The following is a 25,184-nucleotide window of genomic DNA, read 5'->3' on the forward strand; positions in this document are numbered from 1 at the left end:
TTATCCCTGCATCCTTGTCTGCCTCTGCTACCTGCATCGACCCCGCTTGAACTTCTGACTACTGTTCTGTCTCCCGATCTTGTACCCCGCCTGCCAGTCTGTTGACAACCTCTGCCTGTCCCCGACTACGAGCCTGACTTCTGATTGTGTACTTCACTGCCAGCCTGTTGCCAACTCCTGCCTGTTCCTGACTCTGCAAGTGACCCTGTTAGACTTTTCCTGGACTAATCCGGTGATCAGTGTCTCACCACCTCTATGAAGGCTCCGGTGTTCCTGATCTTCATCCAGCTGTCTGCAGGCATCTGCACCCTTCCGTTGCCCTAGCAGTTCCTGGCTCACAGTACAAGAGGCCGCCCTCGTCATTTCGAACTCCGCTGTAAGGTACGTAACAGAACCTCAATACAGAGCCTCGTCTCGTACTTGGGGAGAATTATTCGCATGGGTTTATTGTTCGGCTGATTGGAGTGTTCGGTAGCTGCCTTTGTGTTCGGGTATGGAATGTCCTAAACGGCTTTAACCCCTTTCATATTCGGGGTGTCGTTACAAGAGGATTTCAAAACCTCTGGCTCCTGGCGCGGATATACCAGTGCTTAGAACCGGAGATTGGATTGCAGCGGTCCAGGCCAGTGGGACGGGGGGGGGGGCGAGGAGGGGTACCTGTGCAAGTTCACCTTACAGATTTTTCTCTAAAGAAATAACAGGGGAAGTGAAGTTCATTTTTAACTTTGAACATGTTAAGAAAAAGGACAATATCTATCCCTCCCGTTTATACCACTGGAACACTACCTGTGGGGAATTTCCATATTCTCCCCATGCTTGTTGCCATTTTCCTCTACCAAACCAAAAAACATACTACTAGGTTATTATGGTGATAAAAATCTTCCCAGTGTGATGGGGACAGAAAGCTCTGGTGTGTCCAAGAGCTGATGCTAATTATTTTACATACAGTGCAAAGAACCATGGGATATATCAGCATTACAATATAATTAATATACACATAGCATTGGATTCAATATGAACTCATGTAGTGTCTTCTGGGATCCATGCATTGATTCCCATTGCCAATGGTGCAGTATCCTGGAGAACAAGATGCCCTCCCCCGGTTGGAATGTAACCAGTTAAACCTCTATTGTGACTTTAGATTAGAGGCTCCCATCTATCTATGAGAGCTACTCTGCATGACAATGCTGACTCAATTCTGTCTGTGGGAATCAAAGACAAGCCTAACAGACAGAGGCGGGGCACCGGAGATCGAAACCCAAGATTTGACCCCAGTCGAAGTAGTTGCAATTCATGGACAGACACTGCCCCCCAGAGGCCAATTATGGAAGAACGGTCAGAGATATTTAGCCTGGGGGAGGAGACGCCCCAGAGACACTGATTCGTCCACAAGCAAAGGGGGGGCAGGCAATGGGATGCGGTGAGGGTGAGGTGTGTTTGTAAAAAGGGAATGTTTGAAACAGAGCTTCCTCTCACTCCATCACGAGGCTCAGCTACGAGGACCTGCTAAGTATATTACTTGCATTGTATTATGATTGCATGCTATGTACTCTTGTATTTTCTAATAATACCTATAAGCTTTCTTATTTCCTTGGGAAATAAATGAGATTTGATTGATCTTAAACCGTGTGTTTGGTTTCATAGCTAACTTTGTATTATTGTGATATTAACAGTAACATGCGCTCAGAGTTTTAATAGACTAACTAATCTATAGGGACTAGACGATTAATACATAGATGATAAATAATAGTTTTATTTATCAGTTATTTCACATAGTAACACCATAGAAAGTAAATTTATTTCTCAAACAAGGGTTAGTCTTTAAAAAATGATAATGGGGTGATGTTATGTGGTCATAATAGACAGAGGTCAACGGAGGTCTTCTTTAATATGGCACTTTTCTGCATTTCACAGCTGCGTAGGTAACTTCCTGTTAAAGTACAAGAATTATAGACATTGGTCATTATGTTATACATACTTTATGTATTTTCTGTAGACTTTATTTTGAAACTTTCAATACACGCCCAGGTTAATACTGGTAACTATAGGAAGCGTAAAACGTTAAAAAGTGTCAGTGCCCTGTTACCTTGCCACCGCAAGGATCCTGTCAAGCCCCAAATCTGAAAAATATATTACTTTTCCTTGTAGTTATTTTTGAATGAGTACCTCACCCTATGAGTGCACTGATTTATGCTTACTGCCCTTAGATACCTTGCCGCCCCAAGGCTAGCTCCAGGCACAAAATCTGAAGAATATAATTACTATTCCTAATACAATTTTTTTTTTTTATGAGAGGCTCACCCTGCTTGTACACCAACCTGTGCCTACTGATCTAAGTCTGCCACCCCAAGGCTCTTGCCAGGCCCAAAATCTGGAAAACATATTATTCCTTTTACAAATTTTGAAATGACTTCTGGTTCCTGTTTGTTGCCTTTTGGAAATCTAAACCACTAAAATCTGGCAATCCAAATCTACGGAATTTGTTTTGGCTTTTTGTCTAAATCAGTGGTTCCGAAAGAGGATTTTGTGGAACCCTATGGTGCCTTCAGAGGTCCTGCCACCTGCCAAGGCCAAATTCTGATTTATATCTTAGTATCTATTTTTCAGTTTTGAAGTGGCTTACACAACTTATTATGCTTACACCAATTCCAGACATATTCCTACTGCTGCTGTTTCAGTTAATCAAAGCTGTCACAGCCTCCCCCAAAAGCAATGGAAATAAATATTTTTATTTTTCCAGAGAGGTTAACATATGAGGACTTTCAGGGCTGCTAGGAACTGTTTCTGGTTCTTCTAATTTGCCACCTTTATCTCATCAGGAGAGCTGCCAAGAGCATACCAAACCAATCTTCTCAAATTTTGCATCAATTTGCTCTGTGATACACATTTTCTTTGAGCCTAATACAGATTCTCATTGACTTCAATTGGAGTTTTGGGTTGTAAAATGCGAACGTGGTAAGTTTTCTAATTTTTTTACTTTAGTACTTTAAAGTACTAACTTTACTTTAAGTACTTTAAAACCACAACTGGTTTAACTTCTGAAAAAGTTGCTAATCTCCAGTTGTAAGCAGTACATAGGCATACAGCACAAATTTAATGTATGCAGGCTTTAGGTGCCCTTAACATTAGGGATTGACATTTGGAACGTCTTGGGCAACCATTCTCAAACCAGGGTTCTGTGAAACCTTGGGTTTCCTTCAGAAGTTACTAGGGGTTCCTTGAGCTGTGGGTGATGCACCTCCTATTTGATGGTGTAAGTATATTTCTGGGGCCAGTGCCACTTGGCAGAGTTATTTACAGGACACAATGATCTTTTTAGCTTTATCCAAGGATGACATTCAGGACACCATTGTAAAGGGTTCCTTAAACCTTCAAATTAGTTCAAGGGATCCTCTGGGGTAAAAGATTGAGAAAGGCTGATCTAGGGAATGGATTTTAGGCATTAGATTCACTTGCTTTTAGGCATGCGCATCAACAACTGATGGTTCAGTCCGCTGATATGGCACTGTAGTCTTTATAGTTTTTCAGTAGACATGTGCAATTAGTTTGCGTCCGAATACAAATTCGGACAAATGTTTGGTTGTTTGGACATTTGGATTTATCCGAATCTCTGAATGAAATAGTAATGAATTTTGTTTATTTGTTTTTCAGAATGATTAGAATACGAATCAGTTGAAAATGATCGCTCGATTTGAATTCTGTGTGAAGAATAGCTGTTTATTAAGCAGTGGGATGGGAAGCCAGGCGCCATGTCTTTAATTGATGATTCCTCAGCTGTCAGTGGGCAGACCCTTCAGGTCTGGTATGGATTTTAAGGGGAACTTCATGTCAAAATAAAAAAAAAAAGGTGTGGGAACCCCACTTAAAGTGAAACAATAAAAATCTTTCTAATATAGTGCCTGGGGAGGTCCCCTTAGTCTGCCTGTAAAGTGGCACAGCTGTACCGTGTATAGAACATGCTACAGCAAAAACTAGTCAAATTGCATTTAAATTGACTCGTGGTTGCAATTGCCCAGCTATTTAAAAAAAAATAATGAAAAAAATGGCGTGGCGTCCCCCCAAAAATCCATACCAGACCCTTATCTGAGCACACAGCCTGGAAGGCCAGGAAAAGGGAGGGTTGGGGGATGAGCAAGCCCCCCTCCTGAAACATACCAGGCCACATGCCCTCAACATGGGGAGGGGGTGAGTGCTTTGGAGCAGGGAGGTGCTCTGCACAGGTTTTTTCTTAAACAATGTCCCCCAATGTAGATCCATCGTCAATCACAATGCCCACCGGACTCCAAGAAAAAAAAAAGCTCTGCTCTCGAGTATGTCTGACCGCCGAATGCCTCCTCCGCCCTTTGACAGTTCTTAAATAGGTAAGGGGCAGGGCAGCTGGTGACATCACCTGGTGGCCCCGCTCCCTTGTGACATCACCGACCAGTCCATGCTGGGTCAGTGACATCATAAGGGGTGGTGCCCCTTACCTATATAAGAACTGTCAAATGGCAGAGGAGGCATTCGATGGTCAGTCATCCTTGCGGGCAGAGCTTCTTTTTTTTCCGGGTCTGGCGGTGCAGTAGGTGTTGTGATTGATGATAGATCTACATCGAGGGACATCGTTTTTTTATTTTTTTAAATAAAGGAATTGTCAAAAACCTGTGTTCTGTTTTTATTTATTTTCAACACTTTTTTTGGTGAATGAGTAGGGGTAAATTAAATTTTGGAGTGGGTGCCCCTTAAAATCCATAGCAGACCTGAAAGGCCTGGTATGGATTGGGGGGGGGGAGGGGGGAGGCCTACACTATTTGTTTTTTTTACATTTTTGTATTGCCAGCATTGTTTTTTTTTTTTTATTATTCCAGCTGTCAGTAGGGAAGGCTGCTGACAGCTGATGAGTCATCGGTTGTGAAGGATGCAGCGGCCACCTTAACAATCAGCTATTCTTCACACACAATTAGAATCAGTCGATCACTTTTCAACAGATCCGATTTCTAATCATTCTGAAAATTTGGAATTTGTTAGAAAATAAATAAACAAAATAAAATGAAATTGAATGAAAATGAAATGAAACTAAACAAATTCCAAAACCAAACCAAACGAATTCTGAAACAAAACAAAATTAATAACATAACAAATCTATCCAAAACTAAACAAAACACATTTTTCCGTTCTGCACATGTTTATTTTTCAGTATCTGTCTAAAGTGACTTTGGAAACCATTTGGTTTGGGAAGACAGCCAGCCCAGTGATAAAATGCTGCACATTACCATCACTTCCATACCACCTGGTGGAAACACCAACCACTTTAGGGACTCTACACCGCCCATCAATCCTTATAATTATCTTTCTGAACTTGACATTTAAATTTTAACATTGAGTTATACTCACAGGTACCCTGGTCAATATTGAAGACCCTAGAAAATGAACATACAATAAATGTACACAATAGTCGTGGTTTACTTCTCTTCTTATTCCACTACAAGTGAACAGACAGACCATAGTGAGGCAATGAAAACAATGTCATCTACCTTGTAATTGGCCTAAGGCTATCAAGTGTCCAGCAAGGATGCCAACTGCCTAAGATCAAGTGTAGTATCTGTTCTTATCAGTTACCAGTAGGCAGCGCTTGCTTCCGTCCCTGCTCTACGGCGAGGTGGAGCAGGGGTGGCGGTTGCTATGCAAAGCCTGCTGGTGTAAAGGTGACCTGGAACGGTTCGTAGCCGAAAAGGAAGCCTTCTGATGGGGATGGAGAACCACTGGTCGGCGCCAGGGGAGGGGACCCTGGCCTTCTGGCTTGGATTGTGGCAGCTTTAGCTCCGGTCAGTTTTTTGGGAGGGAACGTTTGTTCTCCTGTTCCAGCAGGGGGGTGGCCTGTACATCTCGAATGTAATTAGGTAGGAGTGATGGGAGTGAGGGTGTGACCTGATGGCAAAGGGTCTCACCAAGCTCCTAGATCTCCATGCCTTTCTGGCTGGGGTGGGGGCTGTCGTGGTCTGGGCTGGGAGGTCGGGGATGCTTCTGTTGAAAAGCCCATGGTGATGTGCCCCTGGAGTGGGAATCCAGGGGTGCCTTATGTTCACTGTGCTTCGACTTTGATATTTGGCACCTAGGTCACGACACCAGATACACGCTTTTTTACACCTGCCTCTAGGGCCCGGCCTTTTGGCTAGGACCAGAGGATTTTTTTATTCCTGGCCGGAGGGCCTGGTCATTGTATTGCACAATGGCCACCTTTTCACTCTCCTCTTCACTATCCCTTTCCTCACTTTTTATTTATTTTATTTGTGTTGTGCGAGTCACGTTTGTCACTTCACGTTTAATGAGTAGGGTGTCGGTCCTCGGACCTATCCTGAAAGTCTTGTGGGAGGGTGGACATAGGCCTTCTGGCTTGGTCCAACCTCTATTGGGGGGCCTACCTTCGGGGAAGGCCCATAGTACCAAGTACCTAGGAGGTTCTGTTTCGGCAGACCTCCCGGGGAAAGGAGGTCATCCGGGTTCGGCTGGATGACCACTAGATGAGTCTGGTACCTCAGTCCCTGTCTGGAGTCTAACGCCCCAGGGGATCAGGGTATGGTCCTTCCTAGGGAGGACATCAGACACCCGTCTGCACTTTTTAGTGTGTCACTCTTTATGTGTGTGCACTTTTTTTATGCACCGGGTGGAAGTTTTTTGGGTGTGTTTTGCACGCCATGGGCTTTTTCAATCGAAAACTGCCCTTTCTGACAAACTGATATCCATTGGTGGGCTATGAATATATAACTTAAACAAAAGTGAAATTGTGAAAATGTACTTTTTGGTACTCTTAAAAACAAAAATAGTTCAAAATGAGAAATGCATAGTTCTTCAAGTGCTGTTGTATGTATATCTCCCACTATAAATACTGTATGAATTAAAATCATGGTGATAAACAAAATACATTTTGATTTTCAGGGACTACTTTCCATGATCAAAAAATAATCCATCCCTTATTGGTCACCGATTCTTTCACCCCATCAGTTCACAACCTTTTTAAACCCAGGCCTCATCTGCCAAATCCTAATGACCTCTTAGCCTCACCTGTTCCTTCCCACAATGAAATATCTTGCAAAATATAATAAAAATGTAATTTTTATTATCGTTTAGCAGCAAACCATATAAAAAAATATTGAATTTGTCTGACACAGGGCATGCAGCCAAAGAGAAACAAAAACATGGGACTTTTAAATGGAATGTATAATAGTTTTGTACATTATTTACTTATTTGTTTAATATGGTCAGGTCTAAAAAATACTCACATTTTAGAAATGTTTTTATTTAGTCAATGAAATATGAATAACTGCATGTATAGTAGTGTAGATCTTCAGATCCCTTTTCATATACTTTCCATATCTTTTTATTCCAGTGTTCAAAAAATGCCTATGTCTACAGGGATCAATAGCTGAAGTTAAGATGTACATACATGGGTAAAGGAGTCAGAACACTGACCTCTACTTCACTAGATGGCTCAGTCTGAGGTTTCAGTCATACAAAGGGAGCTTACAGGCAGAAGATTACCACTATGTGGTCAACAGCTTATGAATTTGTAAACAGAAAACTATAAAATGAACTCCTACACGAGGATTACCTTGTGGCCCACAATGCAGAATAAGGTTGGTGTAAGTGACTTCCGTGTCATTGACTGACTCTTCGACAGCATCTGAGAAAGAGGGAGATTAGATTATAATAACACATTCTTTTGTATTATATTTGCAGAATGCAACATTTATTTAAAGTGGTTGTGAACCCTTACCTATACTCAGTGAAGTGCCTCAGGTGATACACAGAGATTAAACCAATCTTCCTACACACATTTTATCTGTTTATCTACAGCCTTCTTTGCCCTACAGCCAATCAAAGTTCATAATTTACACAGGATCTCTCTCAGCTCTGAAAAGCAGGGGGTGGGGAGCTGAAGTTACACTTATGCCGCGTACACACGTAGCAGACTATCCGGCGGACTTAGTCTGGCGGACTTTCCGAATGAGCTACTTGCCCACACACGGAACTTTTGCAGTCCCCACCCCCTTTCCTGGCTGGCCGGGTAGCGTGCTCGGATAAGTATCTGATATGGACCTAGGGGGGGACCCCCACGCCGATTTTTCGGCATAGGGGTTCCCCTTTAAGTCCATACCAGGTGACGGGGCCAGCGACGCCTCCTTCGCTGGCCCCGGATACCTGGAGACGCGCTCAAAATGAGCGGACTTTTCTCCGCGCGGGAAAAGTCCGCTCATTTCAAAAGTACGGCAGACTAGCACACACACACGGCCGTACTGTCCACCGAAATGCGAGTCTGGAGGACATATTGGAGTGCGAAAATACTTTCTTAGTCCGCCGGACTTTTGGGTAAAAAAAGTCAGCCGGAGCCTACACACGGGCGGATTGTCCGGCGGACTTGAGTTTGCCGGACTTTTCCATCGGATTGTTTGATCGTGTGTAGGAGGCATTAGTGAGGGGAGCTCTGAGAGCTGATTGGAGGGAAAGGACACACCCCCTTCACACAGCACACAGGAACAGAGCCGAGGGCTGTCAATCAGCTGGAGGTTCCTCCCCTGTCACCATTTGCCTCTTGGTGTCAGGAAAGCTTTTTAGAAGTGATTGTTGATGATAGCAGAGGAATGCGGCAGTGAACAGAAATTACACTTATTGCACTTGACTGAGACAAGTCCACACTATAAAAGGATATGCTTGCTTTGTTCATATTTCATGTTTGAGGTTTACAACCACTTTAAAGCAAAATTCCAGCTAAAAAAAAATATTGTAGCTTATAAAAAGTAATAATAAAATAGAACCCCCTCAAAAACAGTCTACATCAGCACTCCTCGGTATCTTTAGCCTCCAGGTTGATTGACATCAAGCATCATTCAACCCGAACCCACTTCCTGTGAACCCAGCTAGTGGGTGCTGTACAGTCCAGCAGAAAGCACACTGGAGGAGAAGAAGAAAAAAAGCACACAAACCCAGTAATGACATCTTTTGGTCTAAAATAAGGCATGTAATAAAAATGAAAAATGAAAAGGTTGTATGTGAAAATCTCCATTAGCATGTTGATGTGGAGGGAAATAAGGAACCAGTCAAAGCAAAACATAAGGAGATTAAGTTTCAACTTTAAGTCACGTATATTAGAGAAACTGCATTTGGGCTCTTACAAGCCTATTTTTTACTACATCCTAGTTTACCATACACCTTTATTACATTGATAAGGGTCATACATGTTGAAGAAATTTGAGGCTTCGGTTGCAGTCCTCTTTGTTGATGTGAACACCCAATGGTTGGCCAGTGCAGCTTGTGTCTGTACTTGAAGAGCAGGAAAATGACAACCAAGAGCAAAACCAGAAGAGCCACAATGATTATTGTTGTTGTGTGTTTGCCACTTTTCTCTGCATAAAGAAAAATAGAACTGATTTTAGTTAATGAGAATGTATACTGCATATTAGTAGATGTGCAAAGGGAAGAGGCAAGAAGAAAACCTGCCTTGGAAGTCATTTTTTATGTGAGGGGATGCTGGGATTTTGTCAGCTGCCTGAATGACAGTAGTGATGCTCAGTGTGGGGGTGGGCTCAGTTTGTCATATTCACCCTGGGCACTGAAAGACCTTGTCCCGGCACCAGATGTACATACCTATGTAGGTTAACTTTTTTTCATAACTTAACAATTTAGAATTTACCTCTTATTTGGACAAAGGCATCCTCGCTCTTCTTAGAAATGTTAGATGAAATGTTAGATGCAGATCTCACTTCACAGGAATAATTCCCAGAATCCTCCAGCTGGGCAGATTGGACTCCATATTGATCAGATAAACTGAATTCCTGAACATTCCGACCATCTCTGTAGAAAGCAAACTGCAGTTCCGTCCTCTGTCTGAGTGGACTGAGACTTGTGTTACATGTGAGGTTCATGGCATCACCTTCTAAGACTTTGATGGCACTTACATTTAGTACTGGGGTGGAAAACAGCTCTAAAAAAAATTTAGATAAAAAAAAAACCTTATTTAGAAAGGATAAGTTTTTAAAATGTTGTGAAATTTTGGTAAAACGAATCTTCATTTAAAGCTGAACTCCAGGTATAGATTTATTGCATTGTACCAATGTAAGTATTCATATCCTGTACATGTGGGAGCGCTACAGATACAATGGTAACTGCTTTTTTCTGGGTCCCGTGCCCTGCTGCATTGTAAACACAGGAGTGTGCTTACTTGGCAAGGGCACCGTCCAAAATGCTGCACTTAAAGTGGTGTTCTGAATGCCATAATTGATGTCCTGCAGCTGGCTCTGTCAAGTGGCAAAAAGACCAGGGGCTTCAGCCCGAAGTCCGAGCCTAGCACCCGGGGGGTTAGGTGAGGTTACCTACCTAGTGTGCACTGACCTACCTGATGCACACTTACCTACCTGACATACACTGACCCACACAGACCTATCCGACATTCACTTACCTACCTGACTAGACTTCAGGTGACGTGACTTCCTCCTGCAGCTCAGCCGTAGTGTGCGGCACGCTCATCACAGTAGAGTAGACAGCAGGCACTCCAGGCAGCCAGAGTCAGAACCATGACAGGACAGGAGAGGAGAGCAGCCCGCCTGAGTGCCCAGTAGGGGTCTTCTCACATTGGCATGGCAGCAGCACTGTAATTCCCGCTTTTTGGAGCCTGAAGCGCCTATGATGGATGTCACATGTCCCTTGGACCAGTGGGACGTCCATCATGGGCGCTGCAGGCTCCAGAAGGTGGGACCTGCTATGTCACTCAGCCGCGCCCGGGGTCAGATCGGTCCCAGCTCGGCGGCGGCGCTCGGGGCTAATAAATAACAGAACTGTGCATGCCTGAGACCCGGGGCTTTTTGGGGATCCACTCGGGGCTCCAGCCCCCCTCCCAACGCCATTGGCTGGCACCATTCAATGGGAGGTCAATCAGTCACAGCTCAAAGAACCCCTAACAACTTCTGGAGGAACCTCAAGGTTCCATGGTAACCCATTTCAGAAAGGTTGCATTAGACACCGGACACCAAACAAAGTGGTAATCCCTGTAGTAGTGCCAATTACGATTAGTAGTGCAGAAGTTCAAAAGGTATGGCACTTGCATGCATACTTTGATCCAAGCTGGACCAATATAACCATGCAATAAAATCCATACCTGGAACCAGTTTTAACATTAATACATTTTGCCAAAAGTCCCAACATTTTAACAATTGCAATATCAATTTTGGAGTCAATTAGGGGGCCCAATTTCATAGAAATGTCATACATTTTTAAATTGCTACTAGCTTAAACAGCATCTGCCTGGCATACTTGTAACTGTTTTACCTTAAAGCTGGAGGTATATTATGTGATCTGTTTGGGAATAAATCATATTCACCTTTTATCATAATATGGATGAAATGACTACTCTTCCTCACTTTCACATTTGAAGCTTTCACATCACAGGAATAATTCCCAGAATCCTCCAGTTGGGCGAATTGGACTCCATATTGATCGGATGAACTGAATTCCTGAACATTCCGTCCATCTCTGTAGAAAGCAAACTCCAATTCTGTCCTCTGTCTGAGCGGACTGTAACTAGTGTAACATCTTAGGACTATCTGATCTCCTTCTACTGCTGGATATGGGATTGCTCTGATTCTTGTATTTCTGAACAGCTCTGCAGAGAAGGAAATCCAAGAGAAAAGAAAAATATATAAATTTCAATGTAAAATACAACAGATGAGCTACCAGCATGCTATGGGACTCCTGACATAAGGTGAGGTGAATATGCATAGCAACAAGGGTTAAATAGAGTTATGGCTAGAGGGTTTTTTGGACTAGTATTAGGTTTGGGGTTAAGCTGTAACTTATATGTGGTAATTGCATTATTTTTTGGGGATTTTTTTTCCTTTATTTTTACCTGCTGATCCTACCAATGACATATTTTTGACGTGGAGCAAGAATGTTAATTTGCCAACAGTATCAGTGTAAAGGATCAGTATTGTCATCTCTACTACTCTCTTAATTTGGACCACAAAATCCTCCTCCGCTCCTTATCTCCTTTACATAGTCACAGAAGATAGCTTTGAAAGCTGATTACAGTGTTTTATATTTCCATTCAGTACTCAAAAAGGAAATGGGATTTCTATCAGAACCATCGGGTATTTTTATGTACTTACAGAAAATTTACTTAAAGATAAATTCTAGGTGTTTCGGTATGCCTGGTGCCTCCAGCTCTCCACACCCTTTCAGCAGACCGAAAGCTAATACCAGCCCTTTTACCCCAAGCTTCGTACACAGACAAGATGTTGGGATAAGAACCAAAGGAATGACTGTTTATTGAACAGAAATACAGGTTTTTATATACTTCAAAAGTAGGGATGCCACCAAATGAACAATAAACCCAAATATTTACCCAAAAGATCACACAATAGTTATATAACTAGGTAAAGCTTACATAAGGCTAATCCCATCATGTAGGAACCTCCAAGAGGATTAGCCAACAGACAGAAACTATAGGTGACTCAATTAACTAAATTACCAATGGGAATTCACACCTAGGAGGCACACACTTGGAGATACACACTTAACAATAAACACATAACACCTTAATAAACAGATTATAGCAGGAGACCTCAGCATCAGGTTGTTTTGGGATGATTAAATTAACATCTGCTCTAGGAGGGAGTTGGGGCAGTCAATGCTGGTTTGGGCATAGAGGCCCCAAATCTGTATCCGGGTCCTCCAGTTCCCAGAGTCTGTGTGTTTCGGGGAGACATGGACTTTAATCCAAAGTAAAACTACACCAAGGGAGTGCCCCCAGGCACACACTTCCCAAAGAACAGAGCCCCCTCAAATGCCAGGGGCCATAGATAGTAGGCAGGAGGCTAGCTCGTAGTTCCTTCCAAAAGCCCCTGTCCTGGTTGGGTCTGTCACACTAGGAATGACAATTTTTACATATATACATTGGTCCAGCTACCACTGTGTAAACACCAACTGCCATAATGTTTAATATCAGTGCTTACAAATATTGTTGCTATTCATTACTGCTTATCTATAATATTACAACTAATTATAACATCAAGGAATGTGTGCGTGGTCTCCCCCAATTGGGTGCCTAGGGTCTAGGCCCTGTTTAAAAGCATCCAGATCCTGTTCAGAGGTGCTACTCTGCTGCTTATTGAACAGAGGCGTTTGCTTACTCAGCATGGGTGCCATTTTTCATTTCCTCAATTAATGCAAAGTGTTCTCTAAATGAAAGATGTGGAGATTGGGACTTCACTGTCTCACCTCTTCAATTCATCCAATCACAGAATGCTTTGCATTTGGTAAGAAAACGTAAAATGTTCTCTAAATGCCACCTGTGCCTGTGTTCACGATGCAGCTGTGCCTACTAGAGTAATTTCCAGCTTCCACGGGAAACCTACTATTGGTCCAAGCTGGAACAGTGTAACTAACATATGTAAAAATTGCAATACCTAAACTTGAGCTTTAACCTGAATGAAGAAGATAGCTGGAGAGTGTTTGGATGTTCTTTAAGTGGTAACGTTAAATGTTAAAGGACAATTTAAGAGAAAAGTGTGTAGAGCGGGGGGGGGGGAGTGTTAAGAATAGATTTTAGCGGTATGCTTAGGTTAATGTATTTGGGTGTATCAGCAATGACTCAAGATATGTTATAACTTGACAGATTGTTAGATGTCAGTTGTTAGTTTATGGCAACTAGATCTCGTCACCTGGCACTGAATCCCGGCAACAGCTGTTGACTCCCAAGGCTGAGAACAACCATATCATCATTTTCTTGTCTTCTACAAATATTGATCTTTAATAACCAATAACTTGAGTTATGAATATTTATATTCCCCTGGCCAACCATTAAGTGGCTTATTACCACTGGTGTGTGCTAGGGAAAGGTATAAACATTTGGGAGTAACCAGCTCTGTTGCCTCCTAGGCTCTGCTGGGGGAGGTTGTGATTCTGTCCTCCTGTACGTGAGGCAGGAAGATGATCACTTAGTTTGGAGCACTAAAACTGCTGTGGAAGAGTGTCCTGGAGAGCCTGGGAGAAGCTACTGCAGGAGGACATTGCAGGAAGCTCTGGTGGCTCATCCAAGGGGTTGGTGGGCTGAACTGTAACTGTTCTACAGTCTGAATAGTAGAGAGCTCCTGTTTCTCTTAAAGTTCCTGTTTCTGTTTAACTATGAGTAGAAATTGGGAGTCTGCATTTTTTGCCCTTTGGGTAGCTTGAACCTCAATCCCTCTGTCCCTAAGTTTACTTGGTCATATATTAAATTCTGTTTAACTATCTTAAAGTGACTGGCACCAAATTTCTTCCATCCCACAAGTCAATGATTCAATCCTGACGTCAATCGCATGGCGCGTACACACGTAGCCGACTATGTGCTAAGTCCGCCGGACTTTCCGAATGGGCTACTTGCCCACACACAGCACTTTTTCAGCGGACTAATACGGCGTACTAAGTCCGCCGGACTATCCGCTGTACTTTTGAAATGAATGGACTCGCCCACACACGCGGAGGAAAGTCCGCTCATTTTGAGCGTGTCTCCAGGTAGACGGGGCCAGCGAAGGAGGCGTCGCTGGCCCCGTCACCTGGTATGGACTTAAAGGGGAACCCCAACACTGAAAAAATCGGCGTGGGGTCCCCCCCAGGTCCACATCAGACCCTTGTCCGAGCATGCTACCCTAGGAAAGGGTGGGATGAGCGAGTGCCCGTACCAGGCCATGTGCCCTCAACATAGGGGGGTGCCTTGGGGAAGGACCCAAAGCACCTTGTCCCCATGTTGATGAGGACAAGGGCCTCTTCCCGACAACCCTGGCCGGTGTCGGTTGGTTGTCGGGGTCTGCGGGTGGGGGGCTTATCGGAATCCGGGAGCCCCCTTTAATAAGGAGGCCCCCGGATACCGGCCCCCCACCCTATGTGAATGAGTATCGGGTACAATGTACCTCTACCCATTCACCTGTAAAATAAAGTACAAAAAAAAAACACAACACACAAGCTAAAATAGTTTATTGCACAGCTCCGGGGGTCTTCCGTCTTCGGGGGTCTTCTCGCCAGACTCCTCCGCTATCTTCTGCTAGCTCTTTTGCTAGCGGAGGAGCCTGGCTTTCTTCTTCGCTGCCGCCCTCTTCTTCTGACTTCAGGGGTCTTGTCCCCCTCTTCGGTTCTTCTGCCGGGCCACTGCGCCTTCTTATAGCTCTTTTACAGGTGGTGGCCGGGTCTTCTGTCGTCGCCGCCACCTTCCGCTCTTCTTTTTCTTCTCCTTCTTCTCCTGGAGATGTTGACTCAACGCTCTCTCCGGCCGCAATGCCAGGGACACGCTGTGCGGCGACATATATAGGGACAAGGGGCGGGGTCATTGGTTGATGTCACATGGACTGATGTCACATGGTGACAGTCCCAGCATCCTCCGGGACTGTGACATCGTAAGGGGTGGGGGTCACCATGTGACATCAACCCATGTGACATCAATCGATGACCCCGCCCCTTGTCCCTATATAAGTCGCCGCGCAGCTCGTCCCTGGTATTGCGGCCGGAGAGAGCGTTGAGTCAACATCTCCAGGAGAAGAAGAAGAAGAGCGTAAGGCGGCGGCGGCGACAGAAGACCGGGCCACCGCCTGTAAAAGAGCTATAAGAAGGTGCGGTGGCCCGGCAGAAGAAACGAAGAGGGGTAAAAGACCACCGAAGTCGGAAGAAGAGGCCGCGGCAAGGAAGAAAGCCGGGCTCCTCCGCTAGCAAAAGAGCTAGAAGAAGATTGCAGAGTCTGGCGAGAAGACCCCGAAAACAGAAAGCCGGGCTCCTCTGCTAGCAAAAGAGCTAGAAGAAGATTGCGGAGTCTGGCGAGAAGACCCCCGAAAACGGAAGACCCCCGGAGCTGTGCAATAAACTATTTTATCTTGTGTGTTGTGTTTTTTTTTGTACTTTATTTTACAGGTGAATGGGTAGGGGTACATTGTACCCCATACTCATTCACATAGGGTGGGGGGCCGTTATCCGGGGGCCCCCTTATTAAAGGGGGCTCCCGGATTCCGATAAGCCTCCCGCCTGCAGACCCTGACAACCAACGGCCAGGGTTGTCGGGAAGAGGCCCTTGTCCTCATCAACATGGGGACAAGGTGCTTTGGGGTGGGGGGGCCACGCGCCCCCCCTCCCCCAAGGCACCCCCCATGTTGCGGCCTGGTACGGCATGGAGGGGGGGCGCTCGCTCGTCCCTCCCTTTCCTGGCCGGCTGGGTATCGTGCTTGGACAAGGGTCTGATGTGGACCTGGGGGGACCCCCACGCCAATTTTTTTCGGCGTTGGGGTTCCCTTTTAAGTCCATACCAGGTGGCGGGGCCAGTGACATCTCCTTTGCGGGCCCCGCCTACCTGGAGACCCACTGGAAATGAGCGGACTTTCCTCCGCTTGTGTGGGGGAGTCCGTTCATTTAAAAAATAGGGCGTATAGTACGGCATACTTAGTACGCCGTATTAGTCCGCTGAGAAAGTGCCGTGTGTGGGCAAGTAGCCCGTTCGGAAAGTCCGCCAGACTAAGTCCGTCGGATAGTCGGCTACGTGTGTACGCGGCATAAGCCCGCCGTACTTTTGGGTAAAAAAAGTCTGCCGGAGGCTACACACGGGCGGATTGTCCGGCGGACTTGAGATTGCTGGACTTTTCCACCGGATTGTTTGATCGTGTGTACGCGGCATTAAAGTGACTGGCACCAAATTTCTTCCATCCCACCAGTCAATGATTCAATCCTGAGGTCAAATCCCACAAAGACACTTCGGGGTCCCAACTCACCCCCAAGGGGAGAGGGGTTGCTACACATCAAGAGGTTTGTTCATCTCTTGGTTTTTAAAGACTATTATTGCTCATATTGGACATTATTGTTAAGTAAGTTTGGAGATAGATGATGGCTCATTAATTCATTAATAAATACCGATCCTCACAAATCTGAGTTCTCTGGTTTGTGTTATAAAATATTACTCAATGAATTGTTTGGTCTGATGACAGACTCACCATTTATCTCTACCAATTTCTCCGGACTCCTCTTCCTTACACTGTAGGTTGCAGTTGTCACTTCACAAGAATATTTCCCAGAGTCCTTCACCTGAGCGGACTGAACTCCATATTGGTTATATGAATTGAATCCTTGCACATTCCGTCCATCTTTATGAAAAGCAAATTTCAGTTGTGTCCTCGGTCTGAGAGGGCTGAGACTAGTGTCACATGTCAGGGTCATCTCATCACCTTCTACCACTGGATACGAGGTCACTTTTATCTTTGGAATTTCAAATAGCTCTAAAAAATAATTACATACACATTTACTAAAGGCAAATAGACCATACACTTCGCAAGTGTAGTTGCACTCATTTTCCCCCAGGCTTAGTGAATGTGGCGAAGCTCTGTTGATTTCCATCATCCAGTCACGTGCATGCAAAAATAGAAAGTGTAACAATAATGTATCTTTATTGATTATTACTGAGTGCAGAATTCACGTCACAGCTGTACAAAATTCTGCAGGCGTATTGTTTTGTACTTAGTACCTTTGTTTAATCCTATCACTTCTATTGGTGTAACTACTACATCTGTGGCAGCACAGCCTTGTAAATTGACTATAGCAGCAGGCAGTCTTTTTACATCTGTTCAGCTGAATGTAATGCCGCGTACACACGATCTTAAATGCCGCCAGCAAAAGAGAGATGTGAGCTTTTGGTCAGAAAATGTGACCGTGTCTATGCTCCATCTGACTTTTTCTGGCAGCATTTTCACCAGCAAAAGATTGAGAGCAGGTTCTCAATGCTTTGCAGGGAGAAGAAAGAGCCAGATCGCTCTGCGTACAGAGCCCTGTGTGTTTGTAAACACAGGACTCTGTGCTGTGATTGGCTACATCCAATCAGCGGGTCTCAGCCATAAATCATTGATCAGGACCTGCTGACAAAATCGTGCTGTTGATAGTGCGGGTTAGCAAGAGGCACGTGCATGCACGCCCCAAACCCGGAAGAGGCTAGATAATGCAGTAAATGTTTTGTGGGACGGGTGGCAAGCAGTTAAAATACAATGATTGTATTGAGAGCAATATTTCTAGGGCTATCATTGGTGATTACCTCTAAACTGAAAACCTGTGAAGGCTTTTAAAGGGTTGCTTATGGACAATTTTGGATAGAAAAATCTGTCACCTTTTCATAGGTCTAGGCTTAGGGCTTGACATGTTTGGTATCTATTTATTCGTCACAACCCCATTTTTTTTATATCTTTCCAAAAAATGGGTAATATATTGTTTGTGTGTAAAATTAACTTAGTATTTTCAAAAATATAGGTTTTATAAACTGTAGCACTAATATCGTGTGACACAAAAAATTTCAACTACCACCATTTTATTCTACAGGGTCTTTGCTTTCTGAAAATTGATATTTGGGAATTTAATTAATCTTCAGGCCTTTGTGCAAAAAAATATAAACCTTTAAAGTGGATGTAAACCCACCACTCACCCAGTATAAACGAATGGCACAGTATTAATATATATATATATATATATATATATATATATATATATATACATGCACGCCTCCTGCATGTATCCCTACCTTGCAAATGTCACTCACTTCAGCAGTAGGAGCCCAACAAAAATTCTGGAATCGGTGGGAGGGTCTCTTTGCCGGGGGGGGCTTAGTGGGCGGAGTTGTGATGTCATGGGACTCCACGCCCACCTCTACACTCTCCTATTCCTGAGTTGTGAGTAACATCCAGTCAAAACTCAAGAAAATCCACTGCATGACTTCAGCGTGCCCAATCATGCTGAGGTGTGGAGCAGCCAATCCTGGGAGAGCTGAAGAAGAAAGGAGGAGGGATGTGAAGCTGGAATCGTAACTCTCTCTCTCTCTCTCTCTATCTCTCTATCTCAGCATGAGATAAAGAAATGAGATGTCAGTCGCAGCAGTGGGGGATGTTGCGACAACAAACTGATCTGTGTGTCGTTTTTTATCTTACTACAAAAAGACAAGAGGATTGCTCAGAGCTGGATTAACTCTTCATGGCAAGACTGGGCACGGGTGACTTGACATCCTCTACTTTACCAGGTAGAAGTCTTCATTAAAAATGTTTTGTTTTTTTCAGGTTTACATCCACTTCAAGCTATATTAACCACTTACAGCCCGGACCATTTTGCTGGTCAAAGACCAGACCACTTTTTGTGATTCGGCACTGCGTCGCTTTAACTGACAATTGCGCGATCGTGCGACGTGGCTCCCAAACAAAATTGACTTCCTTTTTTCCCCACAAATAGAGCTTTCTTTTGGTGGTATTTGGTCACCTCTGCGGTTTTTATTTTTTAGGCTATAAACAAAAATAGAGCAACAATTTTGAAAAAAACACATTATTTTTTACTTTTTGTTATAATAAATATCCCCCAAAAATATGAAAAAAAACATTTTTTTCCCTCAGTTTAGGCCGATACGTATTCTTCTACATATTTTTGGTAAAAAAATCGCAATAAGCAATTATTGAATGGTTTGCGCAAAAGTTATAGTGTTTACAAAATAGGGGATAGTTTTATGGCATTTTTATTAATAATTTTTTTTTTTACTAGTAATGGTGGCGATCAGCAATTTTTATTGTGACTGCGACATTATGGCGGACACATCGGACATTTTTGACACATTTTTGGGACCATTGTCATTTACACCGCAATCACTGCTATATAAATGCAGTGATTCCTGTGTAAATGACACTGGCAGTGAAGGGGTTAACCAGTGGGTGGCAGTGTAGGGGTTAAGTGTTCCTAGGGGTGTGTTACTAACTGTTGGGGGCTGGGCTTTCCTTTAGTGAACACCGATCTCTGCTCCAATCACATGGAGCAGAGATCAGCATCACTAGTTGCTAGGCAGAATGGGGAAATGCTGTTTACATCGGCATTTCTTCATTCGGCCGCCCGCGAGACGATCGCGGGTATGCCCGCGGCGATCGAGTCCATGGGACCCGCGACCGGACTCACGGGGGTCCCGACCAGCACAGGAGCATGGGGGGTCCCTTTTCCCCCACAAATAGAGCTTTCTTTTGGTGGTATCTGATCACCTCTGCGGTTTTTATTTTCGTTGCACTATAAACAAGAAAAAAGCGACCAATCTGAAGAAAAAAAACTATATTTTTTACTTTCTGCTACAAAACATGTCCAATAAAAAAATTCTTCATTCATTTAGGCCAATATTTATTCTGCTGCATATTTTTGGTAAAAAAAAATTCCCAATAAGCGTATATTGATTGGTTTGCACAAAAGTTATAGCGTCTACAAACAATGGGATATTTTTATGGCATTTTTCTCTCTTTTTTTACTAGTAATTGTGGCGATCAGCGATTTTATAGCATGACTGCGACATTGCAGCAGCAAATCGGATACCTAACTGACAATTTTGACACTTTTTTTGGGAACCAGTGACATTATTACAGTGCTAAAAATATGCATTGTTATTGTACTAATGACACTGACAGGGAAGGCGTTAACATCAGGGGGTGATCAAAGGGTTAAATGTGTGCCTAGCTGGTGCTTGCTAACTGTGTGGGGATTACTTTGACTGGATGAAGACAGAGATGCAAAGCAGGAACACTGATCTCTATCTTCTCTGTTAGAATGTCGATCTGCCTCGTTTACATAGGCAGATTGCCATTCTGCCTCTCTGGGGAACGATCGCGGGTAGCCAGTGGACATCGGGTCCACTGGACCTGCTGATTAGCATCCCCTGTGTTCAATCAGTGGTCATGCCTCCGGTGGCACATTCGCTCCTCCCAGTGGCTGTTGCATGAACTGACAACACAGGTATGTCATTTTGCACAATAGAGCCAACCTTCTGCAGTACATCTGCGGTAGGTGATCGGCAAGTGGTTAAAGGGGTTGTAAAGGTTCGTTTTTTTATTTTCTAAATAGGTTCCTTTAAGCTAGTGCATTGCTGGTTCACTTACCTTTTCTTTCGATTTTCCTTCTAAATGTTTTTCCTTTGTCTGAATATCTCACTTCCTGTTTCTCCTCAGTAAACTTCTCACCATCATCCGAGCGGTGTTTAGTCAGCCAGAACAGCTTACTGAGGAGGAACAGGAAGTGAGAAATTCAGACAAAGAAAACAAAGAAAAAAAAACATTTAGAAGGGAAATCGAAGGAAAAGGTAAGTGAACCAACAATGCACTAGCTTAAAGGAACCTATTTAGAAAATAAAAAACAAACCTTTACAACCCCTTTAAAGAGTAAATATGCAAATATCTTCTAACCTACCTTGTATGGAGATAAAAGCTTCATCTGTGAAAGTGGCATCTTTATATAAAGTTATTTCCTTTGTACATTTGTATCTCCCGGAGTCCCCCATGTTTACAATTCCTATAGGTAATACAAATGTGTATTTTCGGCTTGAAAAAACAGAATCATCCTTGTAGAATATAGTATAGATTTCCTTGTAGCCAGAATGATGGTTACATATCAGAGTCAGATCATCTCCTTCATGAACATTGAGAGGAACCCTCAGGATCACCGGGCCTGGAACACAGAGAAGATCACATGAGAAGATAAAGGTTACAAGACAGACATAGCATTGCCTCCACAACCAGGTAGATTTGTAGTATAGGTATATAGTGAATGCCTTTGTGCTGAACCCCCATGACTTCTATAATATATGCCTCATTTTGGGGAACCCTAGAGTGCAGCAAGGCGCACTACCTTGCTTGCATGGGGCAATTGCATGCCATTGATTTTTTATAATTACTTTCACCAAGTGTTGGCATGATGGAATTGTTCTTAGGTGTGAGTTAGCACCCCTTGTGGCCAGAGGCCAAAGCACTATACCACGCCCCCCACTGGAAGGATAATGTCTTTTCACCTGCCAGTGACATCTATGCTGGTACTGACTATAGTCATTTTGAGAGAGATAGCATGAAACACTGCTTTTCTTCCACCAGTTCTTTACACACGTTACTCTTTACACTTGCTCTTCAATCTGAGGGCATGGAGAGAAGCTGCTGTATACTTTGGGAGGCCTCACACACTCGTGGTCTAGCCTATGAGGGTTCTGCTATGCAGTGGGCCCTAATTTAGGTCCCTGTCTCTTAGCCCTTGTACACACGATCAGACATTCCGACGGAAAAATGTCCGATCGGATCGTGTTGTCGGATAATCCGACCGTGTGTGGGCTCCATCAGACTGTTTCCGTTGGAATATCCAACCGACAAAGTTTTAGAGCTGGGCTATAAAATTTTCCGACAACATGATCCGATTGGACTTTGTCCGATCATTTGTAGAGAATTCCGATCGGACAAAGTGCCACGCATGCTCAGATCAAATTCCTAGACCAAAGCTATTGGCTACTAGCCTGATCGTAGTCCCGTCGTAACGAAATAACGTCATCACGTTCGGAACGATCGGATTTTCGGACAACTTTGTCCGACCGTGTGTATGCAACACCAGTTTTGGACAAAATCTGTCGGACAAAATCCGCCGGACAAAATCCGACAGATTTGGTTGTTGGAATGTCCGACCGTGTGTACAAAGGCTTAGAATGGTAGACCATACTATACCTCCACCTATCCACCCCTCCACCCCTCCAACAGAACCTCCATCACCAGTCACCACTACCTCCTCTTTTACTTGTCACTCTCCAGTACCTAAGAGGTTAATATGAAGGTTTACACTTCATCCCCCATTCCCATACACGGTAGGATTTAATTCTCACTCTGTATTCCCATTAAATCAGACCAGACAACTCACTTAACCAGCAACTCAGTTTACTGAATAAAGTTGTCAAAATTGTATAGCTCCTCTTCAGCAGTTTTTCATTAATCAAATGGCAATGCAAAACATTTCAAGGTGATAGCATTCCTTTTTTACATTGGGCAGGATTTTGAGCTTTGCTGTGGTGTCTCATACATTTAGCATTACAATGTAATGTGGCAAGCTGACAGTCCCGTTCCAGGGTTCTGCCAAGGGTTACCCCACTAAGTTGTAACACTACATGTCCCAGTGTATGGTCCTTATCGGCCTCATGACCAAACTCCAACCACTCTACACTAAGGCCACGTACACACGGGCAGATTGTTTGTCCAACTTAGTTCAACAATCCGCTCGTGTGTGGGCTTCAGCGGACTTTTTCAGCGGACTGCCTGACGAACAAAGTCTTACGGAATTTCCATAATTTTGTCCGTTCAAACTTGGTTTTGTCCGCCCAAACTTGGTTTCAGCGGACAGTCCGCTCGTGTGTAGGCAAGTTGGACGGACTAAGTATAGCGCATGCTCAGAAAGGATTTACACGGCCGAAGGTTGCATTGCAGTGTATAGGACGTCGTTTTTCTAGTCCCGTCGTACGTGCTGTACACGTCATCACGCATGCTTTCAGCGGACTGTCTGCTCATCGTGTGTGGTCAAGTCCGTTCATTCAAATTTTGAACGGACTGTCTGTTGGATTGTCTGACGAACTTAGTTGGGCAGACAATCCGCCCGTGTGTACGTGGCTTAAGTATTCAACATCTTCTTTTATAAGAGGTTTTTCTGCCTCAAATGTTTTATCCTACTAGTTGCAGAGTCAATTTGGGGGCTGCTTCCATCTTGATGCAGAGCAATAAGTGCAATTTTCCAAAAATGGTGTCATAGGCAGATATAAAAGGAACAAATGAATGCAACTTTCTTTTCAGAAATGCATAGTTAAAATGATTCTATTTAGTGTAAGTACCTGAATTTGACTTTGTGTCCACCTATTGACTTTGTATGCACCTGATGTACAACTGTGCTCAGACTGGGGGAGGGAAAACGCAGCAAAAAGAGCTAATCAGTTATGCTGCAGTGATCATATGCTAAAAAGGATCTTGTTGATAGGAGAAGAGAGAGATGAGCTCCTCAGGGGTCTCTCAGATGATGCTATTGACTGAATGGATGTAGCTCCCTCCTCAGTAGGTGTTAGGATAGTCAAATAGAATTAGTGTGTATTTTGATGGGTACATTTAGTTGCCATTCTGTAGTCAGTGTTGTTAGGTAAAAGCATAGCTAGCTCATGGTACTTGTGAGCTATGGTCATTTAATTATGTCTGCTCTGTGTGCTCAGCTGATGCCAGTCTAGTTTATAGCTTCCTCTGTATCCAGCATGGATGTTTCTGGATGATAGGTGTGGAGTTATGCAGATGGCAGCATGAATATGATACAGACCTGGCCTATCCCAGAAAGGCAGGCTCTGATGGCATCCTGGAGAGGATTAGTCTAGCCTGTGAAGGCACGCTGCCTCTCAGACAGTGTTTGTTGCCTTGAGGCCTCAGGTGGGCAAACTGAGGACCTGGATGCTGAGAGCCTGGAGCTAAGGAAAGCTTACTAAGGGGGGGGGCTCTGCCTGCTGAAGATTTAGTCTGGTATCACTGGAGGGTATCGCTTGGAAGTTGGGAGGAGGCTACCAGCTGTCCTTGGGCCTTGTGAGTACAGACACTTTGTAGAGATCTTGGGGACCTGTGTTCTATTGCCACCTCTCTGCTGCTACATAGCCATCTGTGGGTCTATTCAAAGGGGATGCTAGCTGGTGTCCTGAAGAGCTTTGTCCAGAACATCTCCTACTTTAAGGGACTCTGCTCAGTCTGCTACTGCTACATAAACAAAGTTAGTCTACTGTTTGTTTCAAGCACAGACTTTAACATAGCTTGTCTTGAAGAATACCTAAGTCCTCCAGTGTACATAGTTCTTGTTTTTTGGAGCATCTCACTCATTCCCTCAACCCTATCCAAGTTCTCCAAAAAGAAAAACAACACCCTAGACGAGTGAATGAGCCTGTGTGTCTGGCTGTGGTGCAAACTATCTGGGGAAGACCTAGGCAACATTCCTGCGGCTCCTACGGGTTGAGCGCTACATAAAAACACACCCAAATTTGGTTGGTGACATCTAGAAGATCAGACCAAATGAGCAGCTTATTTGGTCTTAAACTAGCAAAGAACGCACTAAATGTTACATTTACAAAGGTAGCACAATGAACTGACCAACAACAACATCCAGTCTGGCAATGTAGCTACTTTCTGAACCGGCCTGGCATCTGTAGTTTCCGCTATCCCAAGTGTTTGCATAGGTAATGGTATAGATTTTTCCTGTATGTACCCATGTACCATCTTTGTACCAGATGTAGGTCAGATCTTCTCCTCCAGAGGACCCCACATCACACGTCATTGCTATAGACTCTCCTGTGAAGATCTTCCTCCAGTTTGGGTTGAAGGTGACCACAGGACTCACTG

The 25,184-nt window shown here is 44.0% G+C and overlaps 1 protein-coding gene across 1 annotated transcript; it reads right to left on the minus strand.

Moving 5' to 3' along the window:
* Window positions 1-1,781: 1,781 nt before the first annotated feature.
* Window positions 1,782-25,184, minus strand: LOC143942059 (Fc receptor-like protein 5). The gene is made up of 9 exons (XM_077463368.1): window positions 24,936-25,184; window positions 21,214-21,471; window positions 16,971-17,252; window positions 11,351-11,632; window positions 9,668-9,958; window positions 9,213-9,380; window positions 7,589-7,660; window positions 5,374-5,399; window positions 1,782-1,930 (listed from the first exon to the last, which is right to left on the minus strand). Exons 1-9 carry the CDS (start codon window positions 25,117-25,119, stop codon window positions 1,886-1,888), a joined length of 1,608 nt encoding a protein of 535 aa, XP_077319494.1. The 5' UTR covers window positions 25,120-25,184; the 3' UTR covers window positions 1,782-1,885.

Source organism: Lithobates pipiens, unplaced genomic scaffold, assembly GCF_037356315.1.
Source record: "Lithobates pipiens isolate NorthernLeopardFrog02 unplaced genomic scaffold, aLitPip1_a1.2 Scaffold_30, whole genome shotgun sequence".
In the NCBI taxonomy this organism is placed as follows: domain Eukaryota; kingdom Metazoa; phylum Chordata; class Amphibia; order Anura; family Ranidae; genus Lithobates; species Lithobates pipiens.